The sequence below is a fragment of the Acanthopagrus latus genome, chromosome 8 (genome assembly GCF_904848185.1).
Source record: "Acanthopagrus latus isolate v.2019 chromosome 8, fAcaLat1.1, whole genome shotgun sequence".
NCBI classification, from domain to species: domain Eukaryota; kingdom Metazoa; phylum Chordata; class Actinopteri; order Spariformes; family Sparidae; genus Acanthopagrus; species Acanthopagrus latus.
The window spans coordinates 12,821,234-12,844,566 of record NC_051046.1 but is presented as its reverse complement, the minus strand read 5'-3'; the positions used below and the strand labels follow the sequence as shown (position 1 = coordinate 12,844,566).

At 44.0% G+C, this 23,333-nt stretch overlaps 1 protein-coding gene and 1 long non-coding RNA gene across 4 annotated transcripts in view; one reads left to right on the top strand and one right to left on the bottom strand.

Moving 5' to 3' along the window:
* LOC119023701 overlaps positions 1 to 16,370 on the top strand; it is a 31,386-nt gene extending 15,016 nt beyond the window's left edge. Inside the window, exon 4 of one of the 2 annotated variants that reach the window (XR_005076315.1) lies at positions 16,268 to 16,370. This is a non-coding gene — a long non-coding RNA (uncharacterized LOC119023701). Of the gene's footprint in view, positions 1 to 12,889; positions 13,377 to 16,267 lie in introns of those variants that run through there. The other variant, XR_005076316.1, reaches the window with a different exon arrangement.
* alx4b (ALX homeobox 4b) lies at positions 368 to 21,324 on the bottom strand. 2 transcript variants are annotated; one of them, XM_037105795.1, is made up of 5 exons: positions 21,148 to 21,324; positions 19,382 to 19,723; positions 8,331 to 8,644; positions 1,671 to 1,799; positions 368 to 710 (listed from the first exon to the last, which is right to left on the bottom strand). In XM_037105795.1, exons 2-5 carry the CDS (start codon positions 19,719 to 19,721, stop codon positions 390 to 392), a joined length of 1,104 nt encoding a protein of 367 aa, XP_036961690.1. In that variant the 5' UTR covers positions 19,722 to 19,723; positions 21,148 to 21,324; the 3' UTR covers positions 368 to 389. The 2 variants fall into 2 exon arrangements, with proteins under 2 accessions (XP_036961690.1, XP_036961688.1); XM_037105793.1 differs by having other exon boundaries at positions 19,382 to 21,324.
* Positions 21,325 to 23,333: the final 2,009 nt, after the last annotated feature.

Genomic DNA, 23,333 nt, shown 5'->3' with positions numbered 1-23,333 from the left:
TCCCGTTTTGTAAACCATATTTATTATATTGTTTATTCAATTGAAACTTCACTATCATGAATGATACCCAGTTTATTAGGGACTACAGCCCATATTTCAACAAGACCTGAGAGATCGTGGATCAAGACTGAACACAACGTCCAAGTAACATCTTTTAACTCACACCTCTGTATTTCTCTCACTTTCAGCATCTGCTGATTGTCACAGTCACAGTTGTTATCTCGGTTGCGTTGGCTGCTGAAATGGCCTCTGTTATCTTCAGAGTCTCCCCCTGTTCATTTGACCTGTGTTATCATTAGTGCTCTCAGAAAAAAATTCCCTCCTCCCCCTTAGCGCTCACTGATGGCTGCTCTTGAGAGAAGGGGGCAGGGTGGAACTTGGCAGGGGCATCATGTAGCCCAAGAGATGGCTGCACTGTGTTCCTTGGCCTTCATGCGCAGCGCAGCTATGCTGGAGGACTTGCGGTCTGGATCAGCATTAAGATCATAGCCATTGATCCCTCCGCCCATCCCAGGACCTCCAAAGAGGCTGCCCATATGCGTCTGTCCCATGTGGCTGCTTCCTGGACTGGGCACGCCCAAGAAGTCAGTGACGCCTCCTGGACCGTGAGGGTGCGGAGGCATGCAGGAAGGGACGGAGTCACAGGGCACAACGCAGCCCGGCACTGGAGACGCTCCACTGCTGCCCCCTATCCACGTGGGGTTCTGGATCTGGACAAGAGGAGCAGGAATTATCAGTTAAAGCAGCCAGAAGAGGGGTTTTTTTGTTTTTTTTCTACTTTAATGGGTTAAATGACAGCGTGAAAACAAGATGTGTTTTGCCGAAAGGCTGTTAAAGCTCACTGTGCACTACCTGCTCAGCACTATAGAGCAGCCAGACACAGTTAAGCGAAGATGTGGTGAACATTGTGGAGAATTTAGGGGCTGTCAGAAACAAGGTTCCTGACACACCTGTCAGCCATCCACGATTTCACCCTTCAGCATGTTTTCTGCTCATTTCATGCCTCCACCTCTACACCAGTGCCATTTGCAACTTTTATCAGACATATGCTCGACTAAAAGTGGCTGAAGTAGCGAGGATGGTGTAAAAAAAAAAAACTAAACTAAAAACTGGTGGTATGAAGACGTATTTTCTCTCACATAGGCGCAGATGTACTGTGTGAGCTTGCTGGTTGTAGTGTTTGCGGTGGGCTCAAGTGCAGCTGTCAGCCTTCATCGCCGGTAGCTTTGTAATGACTGTGTATCTCAACAGTGCAATAGGTATTTGCTTTTGATACATGGCCCAACATTAAGTTGCAGTGGTGGCTCTCCAAAGTAAAAATGTGGGGTCCCCTGATTTACCAACAAAGGAGAGAGACATTCCCTTCAGGAGTTGGTGGAGCCCAAAAACTGAGCTAAAAGAGAAGGAATATTGGACACATTCCCCAGGTGGTTGGACACAGAGCAGCACATACGTGATAGTGTTGCTCTGTATCTGCTGGATTTGGATTGTTAACTTGTCTTCACAATATTCCTGCTGCAGCACGTGGCCAAAAAAAATCTCTGTTATTGCAGGTTGAATAACAAACTTTAGCCTCACCCTTCATAACCATATGTGAGTGTGCTATCTGAGATCATGAGTGCCTGTGTACAGTTATATCCCCCTAACAGATGTCTACTTATTCTCTTTACCTGTGCATAGTTCTCAGGCCGAGTCAGTAGGGGCAGCTCGTATGCAGTAGAGAAGTGTGTCCGGACCTGCTGCATCTGACCAAAACGCTCCCTCTTCCTCCACTTGGCTCTGCGATTCTGGAACCATACCTGAAAAGAAAACAATCCGTCAGTAAAAACACCTAACAGACCAGCCACTACCAAACAGAACTTCAGTATAATGTGGAGCGCATATCTCACATCACATGAAAACCAAAGTATTGTTTTGCAGAGGACGGGGCCGTCCACTCTGCTGAGGAAAACTGAACCACATAAAATGAGGATAGTGAAGCGAATAAATTCTGCAGCACATGAAAGTGCGGGCCCAGGTTTTAAGACTTGACGTGTCTTTAAAGTGCCGTCCACACGGAGCTATTGATGTGAAAATGGTGAGTCTCCCCTGGTGCTGCACCTTTCAGCTCCTCCCTTTGATACACAGGCGTCTGCCTCCCTTCAGGCTGCCAGCGTCGACAGATCCACATCTGGGCCTGTAGCCATTCATAAATCACTCCGAGAGAGGTGTGCTCTCCCCCACATGTCAGCGCAGTGGGATACAGTGGGGAATCCCTCTGTGCAATCCATGAAGCGAGAGTTCAACTTTTGACCAAGAACATGCTTCTCTTTGTCCTTTATTAAGTACTGTGTGTAGTATATGAAGCAGCTTTTTCTGGGTAATTTCTCCTTGTGGGATTGATAGACATGCTACTTTGCAGGAAAGCTGGGCTCTCAGTACCTGCTGACAGACCAAGTGCAGGCTACTTAGCTCATATGTAGGTTTGGATGGCATTGGAGGAAAAGCAGGACTGAAGGGTAAGAGACTGGTAGGAAGAAAGAGTGTAAAGAGGGAAATATGCAGCCTGAGAGAACATTAACTATAATATTCTACTAAAGTATTGGTATTTTTTTTCAGTGCTGCTATTTGGGGAGTCTTTCTGCATCCAAATCAAGAGTCTAAGTTTCGTGTAACTGTTGTATGTTGTACAGATCATGCGTCCTCTTGAGGCAAATTTGTTCTTTGCCAGAATTGACTTGGCTTCACTTGTTTAGATACAAAAGTGCAGCGCTGACATTGTTGGCCTCAAGAAACAAACTGCATGCTGACTGCAAACGAGCGAATATGCATTCCTTGGCACAAGCCATTTCTTGTGTTTCAGTAATGCCTCAAGTGATACGTTGCTTTATAATTGGTCAAGTTTTCAACCCTGTTCTCATCCCAGGTCGTCAAACCCTGACGCCACTTTGTCACGTCCCACAACGTCTCATACAGGCTCACGAGGTCCCCGAGGTGAAGTTTATACAGCGCGTTTCATTCGACAGGCGTAGACCGACCCTCTTGGGACTTTGTTGCTTTGTGTACAACATTGGAGGAGCATGAGTTCTTAAAGTCTCATAGCGCATTGATGGGTTAGTTTAAGCCCAGCACGTCTCATACCTCCCTCACTCGCTCCCTCAAGGTGGTGACAAATCATCAGTATTTGAGAGAGACTGGTTTGAAATGTCAAACATTTGATTGGGAATTTGCAGCTGTCCTGTTTTCATCATATTTACCTGAACATTTTTGATTTACGAGTATCGTTCGAGGCAACAAAAAAAAAACTTTCTCTGCCTTCTGGTGTTCTATGAAACCAAAAATATTTTGATTCATCCAGAAATCAATCTCCAGAATAAGCAATAACGCAAATGAAGTCAGACTAAATGATGATATCTATGACAATATCTGCCTTAATGAAAGTGAATTACTGCAAATCAAATCCAGTAGAAGTGATCTGTTGATTTAATCTAGCGAAATAGCAAAAATTAAGACAGTACTCACAGTTTTCCTTTTTTAATCCTCATGACATTAATTTAATGAAATGTAAATTAGTGGCAGCGATCTCATTTATTCCTTATAACGTGTCCGTTTTGACTTTTGCACATATTTTCTCTGCAAACTTTTCTCACATCTCCATGCGAGAGAATGGAGGAGCAAAGGGGAGGCACTGGGAGTCTTCACATGTTTATCTGTGTCTATTTGTTGGTCGTCTGAATCTTATCCTCCCAAGAGGGAAAGAGAAATGTCTTCAAAGAGAAACGAGAGCGCGATCCTGCTTCGACAGAGAGGTTTGAACTTGGGATTGTGGGTTGATTCCCAGCCCAATCAGCTTGTGGTTTCCAAAGTCCCTGACATGTAATTTCCCCTCAGTCAACCTCCTCAAATCCCCCCTCATGCCTCTCTCTCTCACCATGCAGTCAACCTAAACACAATCGTGTTTAGTGACAATCACCAGCAGCGTTGCAAAAAGATGGGAATTTTACAAAAGAGCGTGTATCGTTATCCCACGCTGAGTTTTTTTCTCATGCAGTTGGAGTGGATTTGGTTTTTTTATCACATGAAATTAGACCGGCTGTAAGAGCCCCAACATGCACACAAACCTGTCCTGTTTTTTTCTGACTGGATAAAACAACTAGCTGGCTGGTTTTCAAAAAAGAGAAGACCATATATGGCCTCCTGTGGCACATACAGCCGCTGTTTTTTGTGAGCCGCTGACGTAAAGAAATTGTCGTCTGGCTCCAGCATTCCTCAGGTCAGCTGGTGAGATTAGAGGACAGCTCACCCCTGCAAAGTGGTAAGCTGATATCTGACTGGCTGCAGCCCCAATGTCAAGGTGAGGGGTTGCTGACCTTTTGAATTATATCATGTGTTTTGGAGGGGGGCTTGGAGTCGATGTTTTGTTCCTCTGAGGATTTGGGGTCTATTAATATTATTATTGTTATTATTATTATTATTATTATTGTTGAAAGTTTGTCATGTCTTTCCTTTGGTTCTTCTGTGAGTTCATAACATTGCAGGTTTCCAAAACATCATCCTCAACACCAAAAAGCCTGGACTGGTCTGATAAGCGTGAACACTTTGATTCGTCAGAGGTTAACATAGCCGCTTGTGTTTTACCATTACAAGCTGTAGCCTGGGATATATTACTTAGAATGACAAAAAATGATGATCATCGTGTGTTGGTGAATGGTTTCTTTCTGATATTTGATAAACAACGTGACAATACTTTGCTTGTGTTTTACAAAACAAATGAAAGGAGATCTTCAATTCCCGGCTGCCTGAATCGGTAACGTCATAAAAAGGTACAAATATTTTTTATTTTTGAAGCAGATGAAATAGTTTTTTGCATTCAGATCTTCGGAGGACTCGTTCAGGGTCTTGGAAATACTTTCAGAACAGCGGTTAGCACCGTTTCGTTTTTCAAAGATGGACGTGTATTTATTTCAAGGAAAATTAAGCGATTAGCTCATGTAACGTGTGAGAGGCACCACTGGGGCTGAGCTTGGTGTAGCTTAGGTTGCTGTTGTACGAGGATTTCAAAACTCCACTCTCTTTTTTTTATATAAGAAGTTTTATCAGCTAGCGAGCTGTCATCCTAATTGTGAAGAATCAAGATAACCTTACTCCTCTACCCTTAATCTCTTTGTCATCCTCCCATATCACTGTTGGAGCTCAGCCTCCTCTCTCCTGCTCTGGCTACCCCCCCCCACAACCACTGCTGAGCCCTCTCTCTCCATGTCTCTCTCTCCGTGTCTCACTCCTCCCTCCTCCCTTTTAAGTCAGCAAGGGGAAGTGGGGATATTGGAAAGTGAGATGGGAGAATGTTCAAACTGGAGCTTGTTTTCATTTCATGTTTAATTTCCTGACGCCTAAGCCCTTGGCTTTCCGCAGCTAACCCCTCTGACCTTTCGGAGGCGTGCAGACGAGAGCGGCGGACCGAGCGGACACACACACACACACACACACACACACACACACACACACACACAGGATGCACGCAGAAAACACACACGCATTTGCATAGCTTGGCGTATACAAAAATTCAAAGTCAGTCACCAACAAATGTGTTCTTTTAACTTGAATGCTGTCACACACTTTAACGTTTTTACAAATAAGCGAAGAACGTCTGAGCACGTATGTGCCCCTTGTCTTGGTTTCTGGGTGCTGAGTGTGTCATGTTTCACAGAGGGTTCGCTCTACGTAGCTTTGCCTTTGAATGGCAGTATGAGACCCAAGCCAAATAGTTTGGCAGGGAGATCATTCGGGGGAACATTATGAAGTCAGATGTGTCCTTTGCTGCACCGTGTCTCTCATTCCCGAACTTCTAAACTTCGCCGATTGTTAGAAAGAGAAGCTTGGGGGGTGTTTTTGTCACAAGCAGAATTTCAACGAACACAAGGAATTTGCATTATTTCTCATGATGATCAACGACGAGCCATCCGATACGTGATGCCCAAAGGGATGATATTTGGCGACTGCAAACACTTACCACTCTTGTTTATTTTATCTAGACATCTGCAAGGAAGGTGGCTCAGAGCTCTTGGAGCTTAAAGTGCTTGGCGGTGATACAGTAATTGCTAAAGACGTTGACAGCAAAAGGCAGCTTACAGAGCCATTAAAGAGCTTTATTTATGCCCCAGACCCAGCAGGCAGAGAGAGAGGAAGAGGGAGAGAGGGAGGGCAGAGTGCACAACTCCAAGAGCAGCTTTGAAGTCCAGCCGTCTCACCTCATCTCTGTCATCCGGGACCACGGCGATTGATAGACTGCCTCGGCAGTCACTCACACTCGGCCTCCTCCCCCATAAAAAAAGTAGGCAGCGTGGTGAAGTTCAAGTCTGAGGTTGCGAGCTAATTGTTCTAAATAAACTAGTGGTAGCAGGAGTCGCAGATTTGATTATGGAAAACTGCAGCCCGGCCTTATGAAGACATTCATCATCAAACTGAGGATGAAACTGTAGGACCTTGACATTGGCATTTTGGCAGAAAACATCTGTACTCTGGGATTTCACTGGCTGTTGTTTGGGAGATGAAAAGGATTCTCCGATCGCTTGCCAAGCTCCGAGTGCCCCTCGGTATTCAACAATTGGATATCCCTGGACTTTGTCTTGATGGACCTTCAGTTGAAATTGTGGGGTTTAGTCTTGATTGCGTGCATATTTAGGGTCTGATTCTCGACGTTTGGGTCAAACCTCACAGTGACTCAACAGAGTCTGCTGTGTGCCTGTCAGATGAGGAAGTTAATTATATTCATCTGGGGAATAGATGGGTCTGTGTGAACGCAACGTGAATGTACTTATTTTACTGTACCACCACCACAAGGACCAGGCCAGGTTCTCTGTCCCTGACTATGTCTCGCACTACGCGTGGAAATTGAAACTGGCATCTCAAAGTGTTTTTTATATCCTCGCCAAATTGCTTTGATGACTTTTCTTTTTCTTTTTTTTTTTCTCCATGTGTTTTCCCTCCCTGCCTGTAGAGTTGTGCAGTGTAAGTAGTTTGAACATGGCAGAGCTGGGGAGAAACCCTTGGCCTCTGACCTCTCTGCAGAGCCTGCAGCATGTAAGAGCTAAGAGCAGAGTATTCCCTCAGTCCCACCCATCCCACTCTGATCTAAAACTGGCAGGCAGAAAGAGAGACGGAGAACAATAGACCTCGCTGTCTGCTCTTCCGAACAAATCTTTGTCAACATGCCAGTCTTAGCTCTCCCAGCCCTCTTCTGTCTCAGAGTGATTGTTAGCATGCAAGCATGGACTGCTTCAGCTCGCGGAGACCGTCCTCTAAAGAAGGAACGACAGCATCCGTTGTTTCACACGTTTCAGTTCAGGTGGCAGAGCCCTCCGTAGCTGGCTGGTGTGATTTTGAAGGAGGCAGAGGAAGACGCCAGGTGATGTTGATTTAGAAAGTCCTGCAACCAGCAATTACTTGCCACTTTTTTCTCAATTAATTCATTCATTGCTTAGACTATAAAATGTTGAAAAATTGTGAAAAAAAAAATATATATATCCTCACGATGTCTCACTGCCCAAAGAAACATCCTCAGATTGTTTACGCTGTCTAACCAACAGGCCAAAACTCATTTACTATCATGAATGTGAAACAATCGATTATCAGTCGGCAGTAGGTTCTTTCTTTCAGTTCATCGCTTAATCGGCATGGATGGATGGGTCCACTGAACTTTTCACTTTAAAAGGACAGTTCACTGCAAATCAAAAATAGGCATTTTTACACCAACTGTCTCAGAAGCAAACATTCACTTGTGGCCAAGAGACTAGCTAACTTAGCTAGCTGAAGTTTAAATCTCAGCTTCCGGGGGGGGGGGGGGGGGGGGGCATCATTAATGTTAACATCCCATGTGTCACGAACATAAGCTTCCTGAATGTGAGCAGATGCACGGTTCCTTCCGTGCAGTGATGCATTTGGTGGGTGAAGTTTGGAAAAAAAGAAAATAGCTCATGCATGAAACTGCTCCCAACACGGTCTGTGGATTATCCAGAGACCTTACTGTAGATTGCCATTTATTTCCATTATATTCGAGAGAAGGCAGACATCTCTCTGACAGATATCTCCAATGCTTGGCAAGTCCCACCCAAAGAATCGAGATAGCTGAACAGCACTACACATGGGAGAAAAATACACACTTTTGGTTTGGGGGTGAACTGTCCCCTTAATGTGGCAGACAAATCTCATCCTGCTGATCAGGAAACATTGTTCATTCTATAGGCGACTGACAGATGATATATTTTTGCCGCTCATTTTGAGAACTGGTTTGCTCGTATCAATGCACAAAGGAGTTCCTCACATGAAACCTGGGAATATTCCCCTGTCCTCACCTGCACACGGGCCTCCGTCAGGTCCGTCCTCAGTGCCAGCTGCTCGCGGGCATAAACATCTGGGTAGTGTGTCTTCTGGAAAACCTTCTCCAGCTCCTCCAGCTGGTAGCTGGTGAACGTGGTGCGATTGCGTCTCTTCTTGCCCTTGTTGCTCTCAGCCTCACTCTTGTCCAGAGGGCTGGAGAGATCCGAGCCTGGCCGCTCGCTCGGCCCCTTCTCGCCGGGTGCCTTCAGGTTCAGGTAGCTGCCTTCCATCCCAGCAGGGTCGACGCTCTGGGGCAAGTCAGACTCTGTCAGGCCACTGTTGTCTTTTCCTGTGATCGCGAGATAAAGAAAGAGGCAGAAAGAGGTGTGGACGATTTTGAGTAATTGTACACTGTTCTTTTAAACTGGAACCTCATCAGTTTGACACAGTTAATGTTTCTGCAAACTACATATATGAACATGTCAAAGTCTATGTACCATATTGAAATATTAATATAATATAATATAATTATACTATGTTCACTTTAACCTGACTATAACCTGACGGTGGTGAGGCGATAAGCGACAAGGCTGCCAAGCCAGCATCTGCAGTTTGAGATTTTCTCCATTTCAACATTTGTAAGTGTCACACCACTGGATATTTTCGAGAAGACCTCGGGACCATTTCCAGCCGCGCTCGTGGTGACCAAAACTGGAATTTTAAGCCAGATGTTTTCCTAACCCTCGGGGCGTTGCTGTGCCTTAACCTAACCAGAGCATCAGCATTGCATTGTGACAAGAGAAGTGTCAAAGTTCTCATCTGTGGTTTTGCAAACTTTCATTCGAGATCTTTCAAACTGAAGTTGTGTGGTTTGAAAGAGAAGTGCTACCCATTTGCATTTTGGGTGCCTTTGGAGCTTGACCTTTGCTAGAAAATAAAGCCGCTGCATTTTGGCCACTGGTGCATCATTTTTGACCTGTGTGTGGTTTTTTTTTTCTAAGCATGTCTCTTTCGCCCTCTCGAACAACTACAACCCTAAACCCCCAGAGGGCCCCACACTTCCTTGATGTGGATTGACAGTGCTGCTCAAAAACCCCAAAAAGCATACTGTAGATTTCAAAGTTTGGATCTTACACTGTGGTTCTAATAAAATACATTTCAGCGATTTTGGTTTCGATTACAGTGTGCCGCTCGTATAATTTTTCAAACGAAGCATGAAAAATGAAAGAAAGCTTCACAATTTACTCAAATGTGGCTTTACGTCTAATACAAATCATATTCTGACTGCAATAATATTATTTTCAAACAAGCTATTACAACCAACTTTGTGACCAGTTTCAGAGCCGGAAAAAAAGAACAGCACATGTTGTCAATAACCATCCTATAATTATTGTTACTACTCTATAATTGGAATATTCAGCAGAGCAATGCTTTATTTGAAATGTGGCTGAATCAAACCATGGTACCGGCGAGCCCATCTGCTCATCGTCACGTTATGACATCCCTACGAAATGACGTTTACTTTAGGCTTACATCACCTCTGTGGTGTTTTATTTTGAAGGTTTCAAAGGCCTTGCCTGTCCCGTGAGCGGCAAGTCTAAAAGTGCGGAGAAGAAACGTCGCTCTCTGTTTGACAGACGTGTCAGTACTCATCGATGTGACCTGCGACACAACCCTCCGAGCCCGCTCCCTCGCATCTCTCGATCACGCCACGCGAAACCCGAGCCTCGCCAAATCCCGCTCCGTCTCGAGGTGTGTATGGCGGGCTTTGTGTATGTGTGTGTTCGTGTGTGTGTGGGGGGGGTGGGGAGACCACACTCATCCCCGCTGCCTCGCCCCTCAGACGTAAACAACATTGTGTTTGTCACCTTCAATTTCGAGAGCGTCCATTTTGTGACAGACCTCGCTCTGTTCCTGTCAGCGCTTGGGAGCTTTTTTGTTTCCTTTTAGGAGATGAAGAAAGCTGTCCCTTCTCCTTCAATAAACAAACAGCTGTGTGAATAAATAAGCTGAAGGGTTCTGGTTGCGGGCCAGTGAGAACAGTGCGTTCTGTCAGCCTCTCTGTTTGCCTTTCCTGCAAATGGGCACGGTCCCGACTGTATTGGTCCCAAACCAGCTCATAATGGTCTCCTCCACAAGAACGCGCTTGTGACTCTTGCGCTACACCAGCACGGCTTTAGTCTAACAGCATTTGCCTTTAGGTTAGATCAAGTTTGGGATGATTAGCCTAATAGTTACGTGCTTATTTGCGAGCGTTTTACCCTGCCACTTTGCGTTTTTGTCACGAGCCGCGTCAGTAATGGCCTCCTGTCAGTCTCACACACACTGAGCAATGAGGGAGAGAGAGCTGACACCTTGTGGCACTGCTTGCTCCCCGAGCCAAGTGTTTTAGTGGTTAGTGAGATGACTGAATAGTTTCAGAGTGATGAAGCTAGGCGGCGGCTGTCTGCAACATGCATGTTTGTTTTCATGGATTAGTACGCCTTTGGCTGGTGTGTCTCGCAGTGCGATTGTCAATAGTCATCCCCTCGATGCCGCGGCAGCCCTCCCCTGCTCTCTGGCTCAGATTTGCCCCGACAGAGACACTAATGGAACAACACAGCTCGCCCAGCTGGAGTTCATGACCTCATATCGCTGTGGCCCACCTGTCAGACCTTCTTACAGTCTCCACGCAGGCAGATGTTCTGACATCACCAGCCCCAGCGCCGGGCCTCTAATGCTAAAGCACTGTGCAATATTTTCGTTCTACCCCTGGGCAGGAGCATGGCCGCAATGTGAAGAAGTGAGACAGGTCAACTCCAGGTTCCTGCGTGGCATTTGCATCTGTGGAAGAAAATGCCCCTGAGCAAGGCACATATCCTGTACGGCAAAGGGTACAGCTGGGCGGACAGATGAGGGGATGGGCAGTGGGTGAAGATGTTTAAAGTCCTCAGTTGTGTGCAGCCCGATATGAACAGTATTTACACTCAAATCCACAATTATTAGAACCACATTACAGACAGAAGTTTAACATTTTGGGGAGATACGCTCATTTGCTTTCTTACAGAGCTCAAATATAAAGCTATATTGATCAGCCAGTGAGCTTAGCTTAGCACAATGACTGGAAACGTGCTAGCCTAGTCTTGCCCACTGCATTCTGTTAGATTTGTTTAATCCGAACAAAAAAAAAAAACTGGTGTAAAAAATGACAAATCACAATTTCACAGATGTTTATGTGACTGTTTCTTGACCAGTGTTGGGCAGTTAATACTCAGGCAGAGTAATAAGTTACTTCTTTACTTATTAGCCTGTTTGTGACGGATGACAGTGTTGTAATTGTCACATTTGAGTGAGACAAACTCAAAGTGATCTGTCTTCCTCGCCTTCCATCCATCATTCAGCTTTTTGGATGGTAGACGACATGACCTGCCTCGACCTGGCAACGCAGTAACTCTGTCTTACTTACTACAGTATCTGATTTAGAAATTGTTAATCCCTTACGTTTCTGGGGTAAGGAAAGTAATCATATTGCAGGCAACTGAGAAATGCGTTACTGCCCAATACTGTTCTTGACCAGACCAGCGAGTTATTGTGACACATTTATTAGAGAAGTTCAAAGTCTCTGTTTGAAGTACGTTGTTACCTCTGGACAGAGCTTGGCTAGCCGTTTCCCCGTCTTCAATCTCTGCGCTAAGCTATGCGAACCAGCTCGTGGCGAGCTGCTCCTTCCCGTTTCTCAGCCCCGATACAGACTTTTATCAGCACAGCTCACATGAGGAATCTGCACTAATCAACATCTTTCTCCGCGCACAACCCCAAACTCGTCTCTTCTCTCTGTCACGCTAACCTCACAGGCTCCTTTGCCACAAACATCTTCCAGTATTCCCGCATGCTGAGCTGTCTTTTCTGCACGCTGTTCTGAGAACACAGCCATCACACACTGCTTTCTTTTGGGAGCCAAGATTCCACTGCACTGACTCCAGTTTTCTTTTTTTTTTCTTTCTTTCTTTTTTTTTTTTCTTTTTTGGCATTCAGAGGAATGTGTTTTTGACTGTTGTTCTCAGCATTCATCGACGTATACATATAAACACACGGAATATCGGCGGCTGATCCTGCAATTTGCCAGAGCTTACTCTGTGACAAGCTGCAGACCCCTTCAGTTAGCCGAGGTCAGATGTTTACTAGGGTCAGCAATTTAATCACTGCTGAAAACAGAGAGAAAACATCAAAGTGTAATTTAACTGGTTGTAAAGCAACAGGGCACCCTCTCAGTTTTTATGGAAAGGGACGGGGAGGGTCAAGTGAAGCCAAATAAAAGAAACACTATAAATTAGTAACCTGGGGAAGGGTTAATGACCAAACACTAAATAGGGAAGGGAATGCTTTTAAACAGAGTGCTCTAAAATGTTCTCTCAAAACACTCAAAGCTGACAGCAGTCTGCCACAATGGCTCTCCACTTATCACACCTTATATGGACCAAATAAAGTCAAATATTCCATTGGCTTTGGTGGCCATTAATTTTACGTTCATTGCTGGTTTGCAGACATGCTTGGGGCTAGATAATTTTCCCCGCAGCACAGTCTGAAGACCTGATGTTGACTGTTGTTTCCTCAGCGAAAGGGAGGCTCCCAGATGTTCCTGAGGAGAGATCTATGCCAGCGGCTCATGCAGGAATGCAGATTCCCTGGGAAACCAAAAAGTCTCCCTGTTCAGCCTCAGCTCCTGATAGATTGACACGATCATGACCTCACTACTGTCAGGATACCTCAGGCCGTGGCTGTCACTGTCTCATATCAAAGAGCACGAAAATAGTTCTGGGCTTTTATGGTTTTTTGGTTGGGCGGAGCAGTTAATGGTGGAGGAAGTACAAAAGATTCCGTCCAAAAAGGACAATATTTTGAGTTGGGATTTTTTTTTTTTTTTCAAGTATTTGCAGTGAAATGCATTGAAATAAAAGTACATGTTGTCAAAGAAACCTCTCAAGGTCAAGCTCAAGGAAACTTGTTGGCTAATCTTTTTTTAATGCAGTGATTAGATGCATTTCCAGCCAGAAGTGCCCAGAACTTTTAGTCCCTGGATCTACTTTTCCACGAAATAAACGGTTCCTCCTGCCTGCTGCTGTCTGCATTTCCGAGAGAGTCTAAAGACCCGCAGAAATTAGGCAAATTAGTCCACTAACATATATATAAAAAAATAAATAAATAACCTGCTGTTTTGTCATGGCATTTTTTTTTTGTGTGCGACTATACAGCAATGAACGTACACCAAACAACGAGATCCAGCCGCCGTTTGCTTTCTTCTGTAACTCCATGTTGTCGTGTCGAAGCCAGTGAACAAAAAGGCAAACTGGTGTGTAGCTGCAGATGGCTAAAAACTGCAGCTGATGTAAAATGCTGCGAGTACTCGACCAGTCACAATAATTCAGCGCTGCAAGCCCCACCCCTGAATTTCTTGAAATTTGGAAAGTACAACCCCCTGAGCAGGGACTTTCGGGGGGGTTAAACAAATGTCCCCAGTACTTAATGTATCGTGGTGAAGGTTTCTCCAAAGCTTCCTTGTCTCTGAGGAAAAATTCCTGCGGTGTGAATGCGACTATTGTGCTTTTTATCATCTGCGCTTGCGAGTTTGGGTTCGGTGATAAACACAACGAAAAAAGAGAAGCTTCGGATGAAAAAGAAATTCTAAATTACAAGGAATTGGAATTAAACATGGTTATAAGATGATGTAATCAATCATCTTTTAATGGTCCAGAAAAACCATTCCATGATCACATTTATACTGTCATCACATTCTGACAAAGTATTTCTGCCTCATTGTAATCATAGAGGAGCATAAAGAAAGTTTGTGGTGCAGGCAGCGCCGCTCAGTGATGATTTGGATTTCTTCCCTGCCTCGCTTTTATTAAAAAAATACATCAAATCAGCAGAATGAGCTGTGTGTCTCTGCTGGAAGGAGGCTGAGAAGGAACTATTGTTAATCACGGACCTGAAAGTGATCGTCATACTTCTGCTTTGCCCAGTAGTTTCCATCATTAGTCGGTCGCAGTTGGCTTTCTTGAGGTTATATTTTGTGGCTTTGCAGGCAATTAGCTTATATCCCTTTTATGAGCATGGCACTGCACGGCCAAACGTTGAGAAGCCGATAGTTCATTGATAAGAATCGAGCCAGTTCAGGTAGAGACGGATCAAAACGTGCACCAGCCGGCTGAAGTTTTCTTCGTTTCTTTAACCTGGCGGCATTCGGTCCTCAGGTGGGAGAGAGAGGTGCCGAGAGAGGTGACAGAAAGCAAAGGCCAAATCAATGCTGCACGACGCAGACGTGAGCAGAAAAACAGAATTTTTGAGTAGTGAGAGAGGAAGTTTTAATCAAGCTCATCAGACACAACACTCTGTCCTCAGAGCTGGATGTCTAATGTGTCTTTTCAACCAGTTTCATGCTGTTTTTCACCTCCAGAGTGACACATTTATATAACCCTTCACGTTTTTAACAAGTTGGTAATTTGTCGTCTTAAGCCCTCTCATTAAATATTCTAATTTATTCTGTTACTCACACACACGCACACACACACGCCGGCACAATCACAGGTGTCACTCTGACATTTGCTTATTGTTAACATCGGCACAATGTGTTAGTCATCAGCACATGCATATCCTGTGACATCACTTCCCCGAGCCCTTTTGCATGTACTTAGAGGTCTATATTTTGACAGGATGCCTTTTAAAACGCTGCCAGGACTTTTTTTTCTGGCGGGGGGGGGACCATGTTTTGGTTTACATACAGCCTAGAAAAATGTTTTACATATCACAGGATGCTTCGATATCCCGCTGAAAGGAGGAGGAGATTGTTTGAAAGACTGACAACGCTGCGTCTTATAATTTGCTCTCAGCTGTTACTTTGTGAGACGACAAAGAGGCACAAACAGCCCTCAGTGAGGAGCAGCGCTCACACAAACACCCCGATGCCATGCCGAACTCAACCACAGGCCTGTAAACACAATGACTTTTACTTTTCAGATCTACATTTGGCTCCATGTTCGTCCTCTCGGATTTATAGCGAATGTATTTTCGTCACGAGTTTGTGTTTAGAAAACTTTATGGTCTTCTCTATCAATCTGCGTTCATAGATGACGGCTGGAAACCAAGATTATGAAGCATAAATTTACAAATATTCGATGAGTCTCAGAGCCGCGGAGTTCAGCAAAATGCGTGCATGTAAACAGTCTTTCAAACGCGCGTGCGGCATTCCCAGAAACCCTCTCATTTCTCCCGAGTCCCCCAAATCATTACCCAATCTCCGTGTCCATTTCTGACTCATTGCTTATTTGAACAAGGTATTGTGGAGACGGGGTTATGTAAACCTGTCCCACTTTGTCATCTCAGGGACTCTCCGTAGCTTTGGAGATGTGATGTTTGGGGAGTATGAATAATAACTATAGGAGCCAGTAATGCACATCTGCCTTAGATTAATGTGGACCTCTCCTGCAGTGCTGACCTGCATTCCTCAGCACTCGATCAGCTCCGGGGGTTTTTTATTTCATTCATCGCTGTGCGAGCAGGTAGACGGCTCCATCCCTGTCCTCGCTGTGGGACAGTCTCGCTGATTAACGTGCACCCAAGGAAACAAACCCGCCAACCTGAGCCACTACTGTGCAGAATTTTTTTTGTTGTTGTTTTTTTTTTTTTTTTTTTTTTCCAGGTACAACACTGTCTTTTTAATAAACGTGACATAAAACATCCACGTATGAATTTTAGGGATTGAACTGTGAAAACGTGTATTTTAGAGTCACTTACAGGCTGCTACATTTTTCGCGTATTTTTTACAAATTTAATCAAAACTTGCGTTGGAATAAATCCTGTATCCTGAATTATTAGTGTGAAAATGAGGTGTGGATATCTTTCAGCCCAAGTTATTTTTTCTCAGTATATTTGAACAGAATTAACACAGTGAACCCTCTTCATCTTATCCAGTGTTTCCTCTGTACTTGTTTTGCAGCAGTGGCATCAGGAGGTGTTCTTGTTCTACATCCATTCCTGTCGTTCCCTTCAGATTTGGTTCTAGTGGTGGAGTGTAACGAAATAAAACTACTCAATTACTGTCCTTAAGCATGTTTTAGATACTTGTACTTTACGTGCAGTGTCCATTTTCTGCTACTTTAATTATTCCACTTCACAACATTTTGAAGGCACATTTGTACTTTTAATCCACTAGATGTATTTGATAACTTTAGTTAATAGTTACTTTGCAGATCATCGTCTGCATCAGAGCCAGAGTGGTGGAGTTTGAAATTAATTTAGTTTATCAGCAATCAGATGAAAAGAAAACACTGATTTGGATAGACAGAAAAATGATGAATATCAGATCTAATAACCAGCCAGGTCAGTAATGATTGGACCCCTGGTGTACATGATATACATATTTTATACTCTATTCAAGTACTGTTTGTGTGGGTGACTTTGACTTTTACCACTTTTACTAAAGTAATTTGGTCATTCTGAGTACTTTATACAACACTGAGTGTGATGAGTGTCATATTTGGTTACTTAATCATGATTAAAGGGCCACATCAATACACTCAGCCTTATTCGTGTTTACATTTTTTGTTTTGTACTCCAGATTCTAATGTTTATCTCTGTGGTGGTCCAACACTCCTGAAAGAATGTCGAGGAAACACTGTTGTCCTTTGTTTTTCTTTTCTCGACGTGTCCCCAAACATAAATATTAACACACTGATACAATTTAGCATATATCTGCACGGTGTTGGCACAGATAGTGAGATTTTATTTTCCTCCCCGACACATGCACCGTCCCCGGGGTGACACACGACGCCGGGTTACCGCGTAAACAGTGTCACAGCTTTATGTGAAGTTGCCACACAGAGAAACCTCACTTTGGATACGAGAGGACTTTTTTGTCATCGCGATGGAGATAAAGCGTCAGCGTTGAGCAATATATCTCCCATCGAGGACCACACATAAGAGCACAAGCCTGTTGACGCCTGAGGTTTTGGCAGGGGCCCCAAAGTATCTTCCCCAGAGCCACGATGCCTTCATCTGGCTGCAACATTTTCAATAATAACTTTGCAGAGCTTCTCCTCTGGGGAGGCATGTTGCAGTTAATGATGGTGTTTTAAACATTTCTGTCAATGCACTTGCCAAATCAATTCACTTTCGGCACAGGAGGGCCTCGGATCTGTTTGGAGGCGCTGCTCTCCAGACCCCAGCAAAAAAAAAAAAAAAAAATGAGAGTACAGCTTAAAAATAAAGAGTGACTCCAGTTGTTTCTCAGGAAAACAGATTACTTTTGCACTTTATGGATGTGTTTTGGCAAAGTGTTGCTGGCTACTGAGCAGAAAAATGTGTTACAGTGTAGGACTAGATGTAATTGGTCCCTCTGAGCAAAATCAGGGCAGTTAAATTGTGTTAGTTACACTTCAGGCTTAACTGTATTTACATGTGCCTGAGCACCAGCTCTATTTAAATGAGTAGTGTTCATGCCAGTGTTAAGCCTCTTTTTCCTGAAGGTACTGAATCTACTTTCCATCCTTAATCCGCCTGTTATAAACATATATTTAAAGGTTGGATTACTGCGTCAGGTACCATCGACGTCAATATCTCAGTTTTGATCATGACGGATGTGTTTTTTTGTTTTTTTTTCTCTGTAACATCCGCATCATGATAAACATCTGGAGCAGAAACACACAGGCGCCGACGAGTCTATACGCTGAATACTCACCGCGTTATTGTTTATAAATCAGTTTTGAATCCATATTCTACAAATTACACATGCATGTATTATGTTAAATTACATTTACTTGTTATTTATCCTTCTTTGGTGCCTCGGCTCTTTTCTTGTGGGCCTGTTGTCATTTCTTCTGCTCAACGAGACGCTTTTCCCTTTTTTTTATTTTAAACCCTCGCGTCTCATAAAAGTGACAATAAAATGTATTTTGTTTTCTTTAAAAGGTACAGTTGTAGCGCAACGAATTGTCTGAAGAGTCTGTGTAGCTGTAAAGCTTTCGTTAGCGATGGATTTTATTCGTCAGGCTGTCTCTCAACATTTGAATCGGCCGCTGACTGCTGTGTTATGATCGAAGTCTGAGGCTACAACTGGAGATCTAAATAAATGTAGGATTATATAACTGTTATTTGTCATTATATAATAAAAACGTCAATAAGCCGACCACGTCATGGAAATGATCTTTAAAAATTGTCCACTGGAAATTAAATTCTTCATTTTTGACCCCACAGCGTTTTGATTTTCAGGTTTTTCCGTGTGCGCGCACGTCCTGGCGACTTCAGGTTTTATTTGGACAATAATTCATGTTACAATAATTCATGTCACACCTGTGTTTGTCACTGATGAAGATGATTTCACTGCGTGTGGACGACAACAGGCTGGCTCTGAAGGCCACAAACAGCAGCGGGCAGTGATGCTGCGGCGTCACCAGCGAACCAAATACAGATTTAAGTGAAGAAAAGTGGAAAAACACACGCTCTTCATCCGTTTTATTTATTTATTTTTTTTAAAGAGGCGTTATAAATAACTTAATCACCTCTCAGTCTGAGCACAAACCTCTTAAAGGGGAATTAAGTTGCTCTAATGCGACAATTACAGCTCATTGTGTGAGCTTAAGAGGCAGGAAATCCTGCTCCGTCTGAAATACGATATATTTAAAATTCATTCAAGGCTTTTTTTTTTATTATTTCGACAGTTTTTCGCTGCGCATTTTACGCGCATTTCTAAAGTTTACAGAGTTTTAGGCGTGCGACTGAAAAGTATTCTCCTCCTCATGGTGCGGGCAAAGTTGTAAATGTCAGATTTTCAGTTCTCGTCGTGGCGCACAGTTTAGGTTGAACTGGAAACCACCCTGACGCACTGGACACATGGACGTGTGGTGGCAGTCCCGGTGTGTTTGGAACCCCTTTCTGCTCCTCTCCGCTCCTCGCTCACACATTCCTGTATTACACACAGCTACATATTTCCATTATTGCTTGCAAATGTCCCCTCTTGTCATGCGTTTCCGTTCAACTCGGAGGCCGATGTGCTCCTCTCTCTCTCTCTCTCCCCCCTCTCCCTCTCCCCCATCTCTCTCTCCTGCGCACTCACCGTAGCAGGGGATGAGCGTCCCGTTGAGCCCGCTGTCCGGGTGCAGCTTGCTGCCCTCGGGCGGTGTCTTGCAGGTCGGCCGCTGCATGAAGAGCTGGTATTTGTTGAAGGTGCTCTCCTCGGCGCCATCCAATGACTGGCACTCCGGCTGGAAGGGACTCCGGGACTTCTCTCCGTAAGGCTGCCCTTTCCCCGGGATGAACGTGGGGCTGTATTTGGTCTCTGTGGTCGGGAAAGTCCTGAACGGGTTCGCCTGGTGATCCCTACCTTGCGCAGTGGACGTGCTATAATATGAATCCATCGATGTCATATCGCAGTATGAGACGCACGCTGCGTTCATACCTAAAAAAAAAAAAAAGTTATATTAAAAAAAAAAATAAAAATCCACACGACTCTTCTTTCCCTCCCCTTCTCTCTAGACGGGCAGATATTCTCCCCAAACTCTCATGCACTGACAGACTCACGCTGACGCACGCACACTCTCACACTGCCGCATCTGGGACTGCTTAAAAAATGAATCAGATGTTTTCCAGAGACTGCAGACTGAACAAATGCTAAAAGCCCCCTGAAGGTTTGTCGGGGTAAAAGAGAAAAAAAAATGCCTTGCTCAAGTCTGATGCCGCCTCTGTAGCCCTATACAGTGTATCTCTCGACTCACTCTCTCTCTCTCTCTCTCTCTCTCTCTCTCTCTCTCTCTCTCTCTCTCTCTCTCTCACGAACACACACGCATACACGCACGCACGCACACACACTCCTCCAAAGACCTTCGGGCTCCGCACGCTCGTGGAGTATAGGCCCACACCGAGCTGCAGCCCGCGCTATTATGCAGCCAGTAGAAAATGGGAGGTCAAGCTCAGGAGGGGGGAAGAAGGCTTTTTGGTAAACACGCGGGAGACGCAACACATGACATTAATATGATTAGAGGACAGAGAGGCTCGAGACCCTTTGACTTTTATTTTTATATCAAACTTTAAAAAAAAAAAAAAAAAGAAGAAGAAGAAAAAAAAAAGAAAAGAAAAAGCACTGTTTCCATCTCCGTCAGGGGCGTTTGTGGAAAATCAGATTAGTGTTTTCTTCGCAGAAAACAACCTCGGAATGACGTGTGAACGAAAAGGATCGCGCACCAGCTGAGATGCTTCAAAGTGAGCCGACGTGCAGCTTAAATATTAGACTATGAATATGTTCTGCGCGTGTGTTTGTGTTATTAAACCAAGCAGCACCGGCCAGAGAGGAGTCAGCCCCAGCGGACGCTCCTCTCATAATGATGGAGAATCGCTCGTCGCTATTTATAAAAGAAATTCGGCTACCCCTTAATATTAAATTAATTATAAAGCATTAAGCCTGTGATGCTCGTTGAAGCACTTGGCATTTGCGCCATAACGGCGCCGCGCCAGCAATTAGCCTGCTCCCGGCCCATAAACAGTCAGAATAGAGGCGCTTAAAGGAGAAGCTTTTAGGACACAACAGAGGCATTTATGTCCTCTGCTCGGCAAATTAGGCAAATTGTCCCAAATTATGTCCTTATTTCTTTTTTCTCTTCAAGCCATCATCATGGCATGTCAAGCCATTTGCAGATAATGGTGACACTGGGTTAAATAAAAGTTTTTCGTGAATACGCAACACATTATTCTCACAGTTAGACTGCATAAATATTTGCGATAATTAAGGATCATTATTAATATTATTATTGACATCATCATTATTATTATAATTCTAAAATTGCCGTGCTTGAATTTTATTTCTAAAGGGACGAAACGAAATCTTCCCTCAGTGTCGGAGTCGTCAGGCCTGCAGGCGGATTAACTCAGTATGAGTTTCAGCCCTCTCCGCCCTCCTCTGTCTTATTTCACCACTTTAATTGACGCATTAATTGTGACACGAGACACAGCACGGCGTTCTTGTCGCTGCCACACAACGTGACGTCAGCAGCCCAGCTCAGTTCAGGGAGGATCATCGTTGCAGTTTATTTGAAAATAAAAGATGTAAAATAATTCAAACGAAAATCATCAGGTGCTCTGTTTTTTAGGTGTTCCCCTCAAAAAAAAGCAATAATCTTTTAGCGTCTATCAAGTGTCTTGCTGTAATTTGAAAGCGCAATCGCTCAGCTATATATTAAAACAAACAAAAAAATCATTAATGAATAACATTTTCATTGTGCACGTTCACCACCGGCACCTCTCTGGCTGCGCAGGTATTCCTTAACGAGACTTCTGACTGTACTCCTCAATGGTTTATTAGTGAAAATGTCTCCTGGTTGGAAGTTGTTTCCAGTATAATGTAATGGGTTCAACTTTGGCTGCACACGAGCCAAACATTTATGTAGTCATTTTTTTATTATTTCTTTTTCTTCTCTCCTTTTCTTTTTTTTTTCTTTTCTTTTTTTTTTTTTTTTTTATGTTGCGGCTTTTTAATTTGTGGAGAAGTTGGAGCTATTCTCAGTTTATTCCGGTTGTGTTGCCTCAGTCGATTTAATGTGTTCAGAAAGAGCTCAGAGGACATGAATCAACAACATCACAAAGATTTTTCTTTTTTTTTTTGTTCTTTTTTCTTTTAAAGCTCTTTATTTTTCAGCTCTCAGCCTGAATTTGTATATTTCACACCGTTCTCATAGGAATTTGGTTGTTTGCTAGAACGGTTTGTTTCACTTACAACAGTCTCTCTGGGTGTTGGGAGATCTGTCCAGATTTTCTTGATCAAAGATTCGGTGTGGATGAACAGATGAGCTGGATAATTATGATTATATTATGATAATATTATTTGCACTACACTTGGCCTTAGTAAAGAAGAGATAAAGTGGAGACAAACAAGAGAGCAAATAATCAAAAGAATCAAATAAAATAGGCCTTCATAAAAGTGAGTCCAAAGTGTGAATTAGACGGTGCATATTTGTTCACATTTCTTTCTCTGAAGGAAAACAGCTGATGCTCACATTTAAAGGTAACAGCGTCACGCTAAAGAACCCTAAAAAAAATCACAAGTCAAAGTTTGTCACACAGCTAAACAGTCAAGAGTGACGGACTTCTGCTCTGAGTGCCGTGTCTACGCAGGCCTCCCTTAATATAAACCACCCCACTGCTACAGGCTAAACTCTCAGCTGTCACAGATATACATCAGTCATGCGTGGCATTCCCTCTAAAAGGGTTTCCACCGAATGGCGACTAGTCTGTTTAACTTCCAGCAGGAACCAATGTCCAGGTATTCAGGGGACGGGGTCTCTCCACTGATGCAGCAGCTCGGAGCCTCTGGGGGGGTTTATGTTGGCACGGGCCTCATGTGTATCAGCAGCAGGGTCCCTGAAAAACTCCTCCAGCTATCAGGTTCTTGTGTGAGAGGCGTGGCGGGTAATGGGCTGGAGAAAGTGCTCCAGGTTAGGTTCACTTTGGCTGTGGGAAAGGCCAAGGCATGAGAGATGGGAAACACACAGCCTATATGTTGTTTTTAAGCTTTATGGGAACTTTTTTTTTTTTTAACGTACAGACATGTGGAAATAGCATTTGCATTCTCAAATGATGACGATCAGAGCCTATGGTGGTTTGATTTTAATTCACATGTCACTCAGCCGGATCATGTCTGAAACTGGAGCTGGACTTGAACCTGTTTCCTCTGATTCTCATAGACGGGAATGTTGAATAATTAAAGGAATGTTAGCTGAGCCTCCTCAGCCGGGGGCCCGTCGCATCAGATCTCACTCTGTCATATGTCCCAGAGTCTATTTTGAGGTGATGTTTCTCTCCTCTGTACATGTCAGCAGCGATCCTCCTCGTAGCAGCGTCCTCTCGCTTTATCCTCTCTGTCTCATGTGGCTGCGCTATGTTAAAGGAAAGTCTGATGCCACCTGATGCAATTTCAGCTGGTGTTCGGACAGAAAACAGCTCTGTGTTAAAAGTACTATGTCAGTCACAGTTCAAAACCGATACCTCTTTATTATGACCGAACAAAGAACATCAGCAAG

Excerpts from the sequence above, each read along its gene's own strand:
- alx4b (XM_037105793.1), bottom strand. The coding sequence starts at position 19,721 with ATGAACGCAGCGTGCGTCTCATACTGCGATATGACATCGATGGATTCA. Across the intron at positions 8,645-19,381 it reads GACGCTCATCCCCTGCTACG|GAAAAGACAACAGTGGCCTG; the intron begins GTGAGTGCGCAG and ends TCGCGATCACAG. Across the intron at positions 711-1,670 it reads GGCCTGAGAACTATGCACAG|ATCCAGAACCCCACGTGGAT; the intron begins GTAAAGAGAATA and ends CCTCTTGTCCAG.